General features: G+C 34.4%; 1 protein-coding gene across 3 annotated transcripts in view; it reads right to left on the bottom strand.

The window, feature by feature from the left end:
- Positions 1–14,333, bottom strand: part of LOC123679356 (probable nuclear hormone receptor HR38) — a 130,749-nt gene that overhangs the window by 51,858 nt on the left and 64,558 nt on the right. Inside the window, exon 1 of one of the 3 annotated variants that reach the window (XM_045616932.1) lies at positions 3,051–3,087. The exons of the other annotated variants lie outside the window; for them this stretch is intronic. Coding sequence (XP_045472888.1) covers positions 3,051–3,072 — 22 coding nt within the window. The 5' untranslated portion in view covers positions 3,073–3,087. Of the gene's footprint in view, positions 1–3,050; positions 3,088–14,333 lie in introns of those variants that run through there. 3 annotated transcript variants of the gene reach the window in all.

Raw genomic sequence — 14,333 nt, 5'->3', positions numbered from 1 at the left:
AGCAATTATTACTGGGGCAGAATGTCATCAACACGAGTTGATTATTCGAAAGAAGAACCATTTATTAGTTCATCCGGATCAGTGTTTGCATTCATAAACTAATCGTTGGAGGATCATTCTTTCGAAAAGAAGTCTTATTGGATTAATTTTTAATAAGAAACTATTATAGGTACGAATTTTACAATAGGAGGTTTCATTTTGAATAGCCCGCCATCTGGACAGCTGTCACTTTTGAAGTTATTATTGAGATGTCTAAAAACCAGGTGTATGAACTGATTAGCTTTTGTTTTGCCGATTTTGAGAATATTAGTTAAGCTTCGTTATGTCAACGGTAGGTAGCGCTATCAACAAATTAAGATTCTTGTTATTTATTATTTACGAGTTTGGTGCCATTATGTACCTATATGTATATCTTTCATTATAGTTATCTATGGAAGTAATTCTTCTAATTGAAATACCAATAAACTCTCTCTATTACAAATATTTGAATTCATTCCAGCAAACGTTTCGTGTTTTGTTTCACGACTTTTGCACGATCATACTCTGTTACACGTCGCTTTTGATTGGTCAGTATCGGGTTTTAATTAATGTATCCAATCGAAAACAACAGAAAAAAGATCGAAATGACAAGTATGACATTGCGGCGCCGCCACGAACTAAAACTAATATTTTCAATTTGGTCGAATGTCATTGCATTCAAAATTTGACGAGTGCATTCACCATGTTTTTAGACATCTTAGTTGTTATCTTTTGAAATTTGACAAGTAAAGACTAGGACATTCCTAAAAATGGTACGATACACGCTTCAAAAACGCATTGAAAATGTTAAAATTACTCACAAAAATGGTGAAAATTTTGCAGAAGTAAAGCAGATTTGAGTCGTCGCGAAACACCTTCTCGGCCAGCAATAGTGAAACTGGTGGAAAAATTGAGCTGTTGGGACAAGTGAGTGCTGAGAAGAATCGAAAACGTATGCATCAATCAAGAAGAACTGAGAATATTGCTGCTGTAGCCCGTGGTATTGACGAAAACCCAGGTTTGTCGATCCCTCATCGATATTGGGTATTAGGAAATCATTAATGATTTTTTTATGGTTAGACTTGAAAGATATTGATGTGGATGACGTTTGTTTCCAACAAGACGACTCTACCTGCTACACATCCAACGAAACAATCGCAAACGGGCAGAAAATTACCTAGCGAGATGTTGATCCATTGATTTCTCTTAGAATATACTCGGTTTTCTCAATATCAAAATGAAGCCTCTGATTGGAAATCACTTTGTGATTGTGGAGAAATTCCTTGTAGGTACTTATAGCAAATGGATGTTTTATTGATAGTGAGTGGTGACTGTTATTTATTTGAGCGAGTTATTATCATGAAGAGCTTTAGGCCAGTAATGAAATAGCGCAAATGCAAAAAAAAGATAGAACTCTTTTTTGTTTTTTGAACACAGGTAAAATTTTTGAAATATTGATAACATTTGCAGTGAAATTATTTCCGCCAATTATGATACTATAGGTACATGAATTTCGGGAAAAATGAGAACTTTTTTTCAGATTTTTAGGGTGCACACAAAAAACTTCAGGGAATTTTTAATGAAAAATTCTAGAAAAGAAAAAAGCTGAAGTTCAGGACAGTAACATTATATAGGAAAAGTTTTTCGATTTAGTGCTACCAATGTTATCATATATAATCAAAATACAAAATTACAGTAAATTTCTTATTTATAAATCTTGTGAAAAATTAATATGAATGCACAAGCATTGTAAAATGTTCGGTAAAAATGAATGAAATAAAATATTGTGTATTACTCTGTATTCAAACAATGCAGTATATTCTTCTTGCAAAAATTTTTGATTACATTCTGTTCGACACTTGAAGCTCATGGAACTGACACATTCTTCAAGTGAATATAAAAAAATGTTGTGAATTTTTTATATGGAATTTGCTATGAATTTCGATTTATGAGGAGAAAATTCATAGCGATTCCACACACTTCCACAATATCAACAAATCATTTTGAAATACCACCTATTTTTCTGATATCGTTTCGACCGTATTTTTTTCCAAATTCAAATTACCCTTTTGGGCACACCTTTCTAAGAGTTGAGGACGGGTAGGTATCTACAGAAGTTAATTCCTGAAATTGAGTCCAAAAATGTTTTGATGATTGATGATTCTTAATGAACATTAGCGGTAATTTACGCTGAACCCTCTGTTGATTATAAGTTTTTATTTTTTTCTTTCACATAATAATAACATAATACATACTAAAATGAAGGTTCAAAGGAAAATGAGAGATTTCTTGGATAATTCTATAAAAGTCTTATAAACATAGGCCCACAAACGTTATGTATTCGAGATACAGGGTTATTGCTGTAGTCCTACTCTTTTGTGATGATTATACCTGTTCATCGAATCTTTAATAATATTCGTAATAGATTTGGTGAATAAGTAAAAAACTTATAATTCATTTATTCATCACAGCTCACTTTTAACTAACTGGATCTTTAAAATAATTTGGATTTACCTGAGGATAACTAGAGTATTATTTGAAATTTTTTTCTCTGAATCGGTAGCAGATATGACAAAACCACAAGAAACCAAAAAGTGTAGTATTAGACCAAAGGTTCTTTTCACATTTACTACCAGTGGTTCACCAGAAAAAAGTTATGGAGGAAATAAGAGGCCACTGTTCTAGAAAAATATCACCCTGTAAATTTGCATTCAAAATTAGCATATCACATGATGAAAACTCCAAATTGGAATATCTATGCCAAATTTAAGTTGAATATATCTGATGCGGGAAAGACGCTCTGAGAAAAACTAATTGAAAAAAAATCAAACTTTAACCCCTTACATCTTGAAATTAAATCGTTTGCGAGATTATGTTTATGGGACGTTTTGTCTAAAAATGATCCGTGGAATCTGTCATTTTCGTTTGCACCCTGATTCAAGAATAAAAAAACTGAATGACTGAGGAATAAGAAAACCTTATTATTATTATTTGTTGTCTTTTTTCCACATATACTTCCAAGATAAACTAACCATGAGAATTAGTTGCTATCATATCTCCATCACATAATTCCCCATCCAGTTCGAAATCAGTCCGATAACACTTGAAAAAAAAAACACCACCACACACTCGCAACAAGGGAACGTAAATTCCTGCGCTTAAGCCCCCTTCACACCGGACTATTTATATGCATACCTCATGAATAAATAAGCCCGTCCTCGACATAAGTCCGTTTTATATACTTCTCCAGCCAGTTGCACAGGCGTCAACACGACAAAAATCGGACACCAGGAAGACAATCCAGCCATTCAGGGCTTGACGGGGTGAAATCCCAAGGGTGTAAGAAGCACTGATATTTACAACCCCCCGTAATCAGGTTGGCTGTGATATGGGCCGTGTCGACACGGCTTGCGCGTTTTTCACTTGTTTTATTATGTGAGCATCTATGAAAACATATTGGAGAGGGCTTTATGATTGTTGTTCGCTGATTACTTTGGGGAATATGATATTTGCGTTTATTAATAGCCTTCAATTTTATCTTTCATCGCCTCACTGTCGGTTGGGTCTTGAGGAAAATTATGGGGAGGAGGGTTGTGATGGATGTTGTATTCGTTTTCAATTGGACACAGGCATGACACTGATTAAGGGGGAAAAATCCTATAACAACCCCTTTTGAAGTTTTCATTTCCTATTGACGGTGGTGAAGAGAAACTAAACGCCAAAATTTCCCAATTTCATTGTTTCGACATCAATCTGAATTAGCGCATTATTCAAAAAGCCCGCACAAACCAAAGTTCGAATGGTCAATTTCGGCTGCTTGGACAAAGGAATCTGTGTTGCAGGCTTGTTCTTCGAACAATATCGGGCATTCGATTGCCTAAAGGTCAATTTCATTGTTGATAAATTATATAGTCTTGGATTCAGAGGTGTTTTTCTAGAGTGGGTCCAGAGTTTCCTAACCATTCGTATATTTATGTAAGTGTGGATCAGCATGATTCCGATAAATATCCTGTGAAGCTGGGTGTCCCGCAGGGATCTGTTCGAGGGCCCTTATTATTTATTATATTTGTGAATGATCTACCCAATCATATATAAATAAGTATTACTCGTCACTTTGTATTTCCATCAAGATTTTGGTCTTCGCAGAGCGGATGATACCTCATTTTTCATCAGAGCGCCGGATCTGACGGAACTCAAGATGAGGTGCGAATTGTTAGTGCAAAGCTTTTTTGATTTGTGCTACAAGCACTCTCTCATATTGAATGTTAATAGAACTGATCTAATTTATTTTCAAACTCGTGATTCAGGTCGACGACTTATTTTAAATGTCCCTTCTGGAAAATTGCAATCATCCGACTCTTTGAGGTTTCTTGGTCTACATGTTGATATCACTTTTGGTCGGAGGAATGATGATGGATTTATGAAATATATTGCCTTTGAATTCGTTATTGATTGAGTATATTATATATTTTAAAAATTAAAAAAATTGGGTCTTTGGCTAAATGCAACTCTCTCAAAAAAACTCACAGATAAGAATATTTGCTTTATTGTCACCTCTCAAATTTTGGAATTGAAGCACTAGTCGACTCAGTTTGGGAATGAAGTTATTTGAATGAACTAAACTGAACTCTTACAATTTGATCACAAATTACTGAGCTTTGGCACAGCTCTGATATAATATGAAGAAACTTCATTTAAGTTGATATTCTGCTTTGAAAAATTTAAAATCCTCTCCAAATCCATTATTATTATAGTAATATAGATAAGTTATAAAATGGCTCCAATTAAGATTTGAAAATTTCACTAAATACTGCTGCTACCAAAAATTACTGCATTCAGTGCTTCAGGTCATTCAACCTTACATCAAAATATATCACTGTTATACATACTAAAATACATTTTTATGTGAATGTGAATACTTATATTCATTTGCGATTCGATAATTTCATCCTAGAGCATATGATTGACATACTTTCGAGATGGCCATAATTGTTTTAATGTGAAAACAAATGAAAAAAAATCAGTGAGTTGAAAAAACAGAATATTTAATTGTAGATATCAACATTGAATACTATTAGATTATTTTCATTTCTCAAAATCAAGATGAAACGGGTAGTGGTAAATAATGTAATTTAGAAGTATCTATAAAATCCAATGAGCCGCTTATTTTGAAAGTGGCCTTACTCCATTTATCTTCATATCGAGATATTGAAAGTTTTGCGTTTCAAACTACACGGCTCAGTTATTCAATTAATTCGGAAAACTTATGTGTAAAAAAATGTATCGTATTTTCTCTGAATATAAGCAATCTGAAGTGCGTCACTGATAAATAACATGAAGTTGTACATGTAAACAAGGTAACCGGCAGAAAATTGAAAAACGGAGTTAGGTCACTTTCAAAATAAACGGCTCAAATATTCAACGCCAAAAGTTCAAATGAGGAATAGTTTCTGTTACCTAAGAAAGTCAATTTTATAGCACAGGGATTAATTTTGGATTCAACAACAGTTCTGGTGTAGGAACACAGCAGAAATTCGATCGCAAGTGGAGTCGAACTTATCCATTATCCGTTGAATAATATTCATAACATTCTTTCAATCCATATCCACATTTTCATATTGATGGCTTCAGAATTCAAAAATATTGAACTGGGCGATGAAAATATTTTCATATGGGATCGTTGTTACAATTTGTCATTGCTAAGTCGATATTTATCGTTTGAGACAATTTACTGCTCAAAATTCACAAAATATAGACATTGTGATGAAATGATACAGCGATCGGTTTGGTTAAGGACTGCTTATCGCTGTCACGATGAAAATAGAAGACATTTTTTATTATTACATTTTTGGATGATATGCAAATGATAATGTAACTTACCACACTTAAAATGAGTTTTGAAGAGACTTCATCCGAAATCATAATTGTCTGGATTCTTGAGATGAAATTGTTATCCAACATGAGATTTCTCGCTCTTCGTATCGTGACATAGAATGAAACAAAATACGTGTCTTTAACCCGAGAGAACCAGAGGAATTACACCAATTCATAAACTCAGCATCTTTTCAAAATAACGAGGACAAATGTCGGTTTACCAAGATTAGCTTGATGTCTTCCCGGATATCACAACACGGTTTTGCAATACCTAACTCTTCAACACTATTAGCAAGACAGGATGAGTGATCACACTGTCCACATCTTTGAGAGAGAAATCCTCTGTGAGGAAATTGGTGAACGTATCGAATTCAACTAATCGATCGAGAATGTAGTTCATTCAACATTATTACGTGTCTTGATTTCTTTATGTTTTTGGAATAACAGTGGTTCATTTGTAATTGACTAATTATACTTGCATGATCGACTGTCTGTTATATACTCACAGAACACAATCGGGTTAGTTACACCATTTATAACTCAATAAGGGCTGGATCGACTTTTATAATTTTTGATTTGTCCGATTTATCTTTTTCCCGAATAAGATATAACCTTTCAAAATTTGGAAAATCAAAAATAAAACTGAAAATTATAAATGGGGAAGGCATTGTGGTGGTGTAGAAGTAGCTTTTGGGCGTTCATTAATTAATTCACCAATTGCGCTCTTGGAGACCATGGAACTGTATATAGGTATACAGGGTGTTCCATTATTTAAGCGACGGTCTATTATGGTTCTTCTTTCTATCTGTTCCGAATGTTAGCTAGTTAAATGGTAGTTTTAACTTGTTGGCTGCTGCTCGGAAAAGCTCAGTAGCATTTTTACTTTTATTAATATTAATTCATTAATATGCTTATTGATCTAACGTTGATTCAAATGGCATAGCCTGTATTTTACTTTTTCATTAGGTACCAAATTTTATACTTAATGAGAGAATAAAATATAGGGAGAAACATCAATGCCTTATCTTTCATTTTCAACATCCAATAGAGTTCTCATAGATAATAAAAATTCAGTACATGCATCCATTCTCCTAGTATTCAATTTCAAAATCATATTGAAATTTAATAATAGAAGAGCACAATAATACTAATCCAAACTAATAATATGAATAAATAATGAATTCATTCATTACAAAGTTTATGGAAAATCTTGTGTATTTCCAGACAATTTGAGACTGTAACTTCATTGGAGCCTATAACAAAAATAATTCGAAAATTTCAGCGCCCAACCTTAATGATGAAACACCCTGTATATGTGAAATATTATCCCGAAATGAATATTGGCTATTTCTTTTCCAATATTCGTCTTGAATTTTCCATCCTGAAAATTTGCGAGAAGCTTGAAAGTATCTACACCCAAAATATCAACTCCGCGTCAATATTGTGGTCACAGAGTTATCAAGTTATCAAATTTTCTATGGTTCTGATCCTGTGACAAACATAAATTTTGCATAGAGCTTGAAATTGTTATTTTACGTCTTGAAACTAATTCTCATCTCGATCGAATCGATAGTTTTGAAATTAAAAGGAAAACAATATTCCAGATTTTGGTCTATTATGTAGGTACGTCACCCGCGGAATTGGAGATCAGAACTTACCTTGAAAATTTCATGTTTATACGTTCTTTCCTTCAGGAGTAATAGTACTCACGTCTGGACGGACACAATTGAATTTGACCACTGATTCGTCTTCAGTGAGTAAAAACATATCGTTTGGGAACATTCCCGGCTCAAAATTTGAAAATTAAAGAGATTGTGATGAAATCGATCTGTTCGGTGGACGTGCGCTCAAAAATCAAGAAGCTATAGGTTGATGAGGGTAGGTGTCAAGCGAGTAGACACGAAAAAACTGAGACAGGTGCTGTCATACAGTTTTTTCAACTAAAATTCATTTTGTAAAACAAAATTGAGCGATTGTGATTGGTGAAAATTAAGATGAGGAAAATAGTCTTCAACATGCCCTCGTGTAATATAATATGACATTAGACGTCTGGTCTAGCATACCACCTTAGAGTAATAACTAATGAGCATAGATATAGATGGGGATAGAGGGAATATATGCACTTCTAAAGTATCCTCAACATGGTTATCTGGACGTTGTCAGAGGAGTAATATATTCACGAATGCAAAATGTTTTGTAGCATTGAAAATTCACATCACTTATAATATTGAATTGAACCTATTTATTTCAATGAATCTCCGTGGAATATGAAATTTTGAATATTTCGTCTTCGATATTTACCATCGTGTTAAAATTAATGCTGTCTACCTGCTCAAAACCGCTCATTTATGCTGCATTCTTCTCCGCAATCTGTCATCGGTTGTGTTGTTCCGTGAGTGTTTTCAGATATTTCTAGTTAGTTACTTCAATATTTTTTTGAGTTATTTCAAAACTTTCGTTCACGCAGTTCAGGAAGCAAAAAGTGTGCTTTTTTAGTTGAATATCGTATCACAGGTCTCTGAAATGTGTTTTAATTCCACTTCATTTGTCAAATTTGTAAGCACATGTTCGGGACAATATTCACTTAAGTAGATACCTACGTACTGAAAATTACGAATCTACATTTTCTACTCTGAGGATGATCTCAATAATTAATATGGATAATAATAATTAGTTTATTGATTTATTATTTACCCTGTTCACTTTTAATTGTAAGGTGAAATTTGATATAGAATTGTCAATTGACAATTCTATAACAAACAATAAATATATTCAGTATCAACCCTGAAATCAAATTTCAGTTTGTTATAGAATTGTCAATTGACAATTCTATAACAAACAATAAATTTATGCAGTATTGACCCTGAAATCAAATTTCACCTTATAATTACAAATAATAATTAGTGTTTGCAACTTAAGAATGTGGAGATTCCTGAGTTTCATTATAAAATTATCGAATTGTTCTATCCTTTGAAGGGGCCAATCTTGACAGGGAATGAGAATTCGAAAGATATTCATATGACTACCTTTATATTTGGAATCCGTTCAAAACGTAAATACAAACATATTCTCATGAATCACCCTGTATTTGTCAACTCTGGAATTTCAAATGTGAATTCCTTTCTTTTTGTTGCAGATTCGTATTCCACAGCAAAAAATACAAAAGTTTTGTACTACCAATTTTCACGATTCGTCATAGATGGCTCTGCAATCGAATAAATTTTCCGTCTGAACTACCTCAACGTATCGGTTCCATTTATTATTCACATGAAATTCTACGTTTCTTGTTGAACTGTTTGTTTTTAGTACATCTGCTATCATTTATTATTTCGAAAATGACGAAATTATTTGTTTTTGTTGTTTTGGTTCGAAAAAAAGGATATATTAATTGAAAGAAAAAATAATCGAAATGGATCTCTTTTATTTCCCTAGTAGAGATCTCCATCAAGCCCTCTATCTTTATGTACAAAACGTTTTTCATCGTTTCAACGAATAATCGGACAATTTACTCCGGAAATTCATGAGAATGATTCATAGAACTGATACATTAAGGTCGTTCAGACGGAAAATTCAAATCGATTCCAGAGCCACCTTTGACGAATCGTGAGAAATTGTCCGTACAGAACTTTTGCATTTTTTGCCTTAGAATAGGAATTTGCTATAAAAAATAAGTGTTTCCACATAAGATTCCAAAGTTAAACCTCACTTTTCCACATAAGGGTGAAGAAAATGGGAGCATAAGTCGACTTCTTCCTCAAAATCATAATTTTTTATTCGAAGAAAAAATGTTTCTTTACGAAAATTTTCAACTGATTCAACTTGAAAAATCCACCCGGTGTTTAAATTTTGTTATACCTATGCGGATTAAGAACATAAAACCCGGACTTCAAATTATCGTTTATTTCTTGCAAAGAGAATTATCAGAAAATAGATGTTATTGTGAATGCAGTTTAGCGAAGTCATTCTACCGCGGTTGGAGGAATTTCTGAAATGAGAGAAATTCCTGAAAGTAACTCAAAGAGAATCCGTACAACGACGGACTTTATATTTGCCATTTACATGCGTCCAGCATTTATGTACCTACTCATTTTAGCATTATTATCTATGGTTGAAGAATAACTCACTACTGATTTCACGCATATTTTTACCATTAAGGCTTAATCAACGGAAGATGGTAACAACAGCTACACATTTATGCAGGACGAAACTTCACATTACTTTGTGATCCTGTCATGGATTTTTTTCAGTACGTCGCTTATCTTCGATAGGAAACATCTTACTTCTACTTAAAAAGGCATTTGCACAATCCAACATTCATAAGCAGCATCCAGTGATGGAGGAGAATTCAAATTTATTTCCATCTCGCCATGGGTATCTCAAGACGTTCTTGGATAAGTTGTAAGTTGTTCTGCAGATGTGAGATGAATATTACGCGAGTGGTAGTCGTTTGTTGCGTGACTTAGAAGAATCATTGCGGAATAGAAGACTTTCAACGTTATTAAGTCGAAGTTGGAGGTACACATGCGGCTTCTGATCGAATTGAGACTTACGTTTTGTTTTATACGACTTGGATGAATTACTTCATCTGCAGTGAAGCTGTACAGTTTATTGACAGATTGTTCTCTTCCATTTATTCATTTGAAATAATGATGTTGGACAAGAAAGATGAAGATGAAAATGATTTCTACTACCCGTGGGATATTTATTTGTTATAGTTTTCTACCGATTATAAATTCTATATATCTACTATTATATCACTGTTGTTTATAAATCAGTTTATAAATAGCATCTATTCTACGTGACTTAATTGTAGGTATTACCCTGTGGCCAAAAATGCTTGAAAATGAAAAATTATAGAGCTTACTTTTGTTACCTTAATTTGAAGTCCTCAAATCGTAAGGATAAAAGCAAGAATATGATTGCATATAGGTATTAGGTGTACAACTTTGCTTCCGTCGTTTTCCAATAGATGACTGTAGAGGTAAGTGGTAGTCAAAATAAATAGATCGTATATGTCATACAATAAGCTTAGGTATTTTTAAACATAAGACCATCGAAATATTAGTCGATTTGTGTTTGCATTGTAAAATAATTCTCGATTAAACATGTCAGTTTACGAGCCAAATTCTCGTCATTTGCTGAAGGTTTTAATTTTCTGCTTTAATATGACAAAATCTGCGGCTGAGGCTCATGGAATATTCTCAAATATCTATAGTGAGGCCGCTACTAGTGAAAGAACGTGCTGAGAGTGGTTTCAATGCTTCCAGAACGGCGATTTTGAAGACTAGCATGCAGGTGGAAGAGAGAATAGAATAGAATAGAAAAGAGTTTATTTAGTAACAGATTACAGATAAACCCGAAAATTACAGCTGTGTAGTATTCACTCGCAGGTGAATGACTGTGTACAGCGAAAAACAAATCCCATTCTAAACTTTCGGAAAATGCACAATTAGAGGCATTACTTGATCAAGACAAGGATCATTGGGAGTGACGCAACAAGCCATTTAAAAACGCCTGAAAGACATGGGAATGATTCAGAAATAAAGAAATTGGGTGCCGTACGAGTTGAAGCCGAAAGATGTTGAACGGCTTTCAACTGCATTGCATTGTGACTGAAGAAATGGTTTCATTAAGATAATCCCAAGCGCAGAAAATTATGGAAATATCCATGACATGCTTCCACGTCGACGGCCAAACCGAATATTCACGGATCCAAGATCATGCTCAGTATTAGGTGGGACCAGCTCTGCGTAGTGTATTATGAGTTGTTAGAACCGACGGAAACAATCACAGGCGATCGTTATTGAACACAATTAATGCGTTTGGCCGAGCATTGGAAGACAAACGGTCGCAATACAACGATAGACATGATAAAGTGATTTTACAGCATGACAATGCTCAGCGATTGATTACATACTCTCTAATAACAGAAAAATATGTACAGATGTTTCGGTACTAAACCAGTTTGACACCAACAGCGATCATAGGCTAGTTAGAGCAAGTCTTTGTTTCAAACTTAAAATAGAGAGAAACAAGCTCATACACAAAGGCAAAATTCCTGCAGCTGAAGACCTGAAACAGAGATCTACTGAGTATCGAAGAGAACTGGAAAAGAAACTGAGACCAACCGACACTCTTGAGAATATGAACATTAACCAACTCAACAATGAAATCACCAATGCCATCTGCACAACAGTCAAGAAGATCTGCGCGAAACCAAGAAGCTTAAAAGATACTAGGTTGCGGTTGGAAACATTGACTCTCATGGAAGAAAGGAGAAGAATGCCCAGAGATACGCATGCCTATAAGGAATTAAATAAAATAATACATAAAGAAGTGAGAAGAAACATCAGAGCATACAATGCCAAAGTTATCGAAAATGAAATAGAAGAAAATTCAAACATGAGGGTTTTAAGGTCGAAATTATCACAAGGCAAACATAGAATAACCAAAATGAATGACCAGCAGGGAAATGTGATAACAGATAATAAAAGTATAGTCGAACACATCAGGACATTTTATACAGCTCTCTACACCTCCATCGAGTCTGCTCCAACAGTTGAACGTGGGATAGTTCGCAATGTGGGATCTGAGGATATTCCAGAGATATCCCAACAAGAAATAAGGGCTTCACTAAAGAATATGAAGAATAAAAGAAGTCCCGGAGAAGATAGAATCACATGTGAGATGATAAAAATGGCAGAAGAAGTTATCGAAAGGCCCCTGCAAATTCTTCTGAATAAATGTTTGCACGAGGGCAATATTCCTGATACTTGGAAAAACGCAGAAGTTATTCTGCTGTTCAAAAAAGGGAAGAGTGATAATATAGAAAACTACCGACCAATAAGCCTTCTGTCACACCTGTACAAGCTGCTCACAAAAATAATCACCAATAGGCTGACCAACAAATTCGACGACTACCAACCTGTAGAACAAGCGGGGTTTCGCCGGGGGTTCAGTACAATCGACCACCTACAGACTATAAGAACACTAATAGAGAAAACAACTGAATACAATGTACCCCTATATCTGGCATTTATCGATTTTCATAAGGCGTTCGATTCTATAGAGACGTGGGCATTCACACAGGCAATGCATGATGCCAGAATTGATTCTCGTTATACACACTTACTGCAGAATATACAGGGTCTTTCCTAAACATGCGGCAAAAATTCAGGGGGTTGTTCCTTGGACTATTTTAAGCATGTTTTGTCCTTGGATGATTTTTGAAAAACCTCTTTGTTTCGAAGATACAGGGCGAACAACATTTTTCATATTTTTAAAATTAATAATAGTTTAAATAAAAATGCGTACCGCACTGTGTTTACTAAGTAGGTACAATTTATTTTTAAATTTGTTTAACAACATTCCAATTACTAAAAACGGCCAGTTTTTTGACTAAAAATTGATAAGTGCAGATGGTAAAGGAATACAGATTAAACACGGTTTTCATTTGAATTCGTTTTGTGATGTATTAGCAATTAACTTAATAAGAAATGATCCTGGTGTTTTTGAAAGGGTTCGGCAGTCAATGAGGAGAAGATTGGATGCTTGTATGCTGGCTAGAGGTGGTCATTTTCAACAGTTTTTGTAGGTTGAGTTGAATTTTCATGTAATTTTTCATAATAAAATGTTATTATCTGAAATTTTGTTTCCCCTATATCTTCGAAACAAATAGGTTTTTCAAAAATCATCAAAGGACAAAATATTCTTAGAATAGTCCAAGGAACAACCCCCTGAATTTTTGCCGCATGTTTAGGAAACACCCTGTATATAAAAATGCCACGTTCCAGGTCAAAATTAACGATGACTTAAAGACGGATAAGATCAGAATAGGTAGAGGAATACGTCAAGGCGACACTATATCACCGAAACTGTTTACGTTGGCGCTGGAGAATGTGTTTAAATCGTTGGAGTGGGAAACGAAAGGTATAAATATAAATGGATCCTACTTAAACCATCTTCGTTTTGCCGATGACATCGTCCTAATAAGTAGCAACATGCAGGAATTGAGCGAGATGTTAAAACAACTTAGTGATGCTCTGAAAAAAGTCGGTTTGAAAATTAATGTTTCAAAGACCAAACTCATCAACAACACCTCAGAACACATAAACATTGACGGCACACAACTTGAAAATGTAGAAGAATATATATATTTAGGACACTCAATAAGAATCGGCAAAGAAAATCAAACAGCAGAGACAAAAAGAAGAATCAGGCTAACGTGGATGGCTTTTGGAAGGATGAAGTATATATTCAGGAATAACGACATCCCAGTAAACCTTAAAAGAAAAGTTTTCGATGTCTGCATATTACCGGTAGCGACATATGGCCTGGAAACGATGGCAATAACTAAGAAGACCGCAAACCAGCTGAGGGTGATGCAGAGAGCGATGGAAAGAACTATGCTCAATGTCAGTCTTAGAGACAGAAAAAGGAAT

Source organism: Harmonia axyridis, chromosome 4 (assembly GCF_914767665.1).
Source record: "Harmonia axyridis chromosome 4, icHarAxyr1.1, whole genome shotgun sequence".
In the NCBI taxonomy this organism is placed as follows: domain Eukaryota; kingdom Metazoa; phylum Arthropoda; class Insecta; order Coleoptera; family Coccinellidae; genus Harmonia; species Harmonia axyridis.
This window is presented reverse-complemented; position numbering and strand designations above follow the sequence as displayed.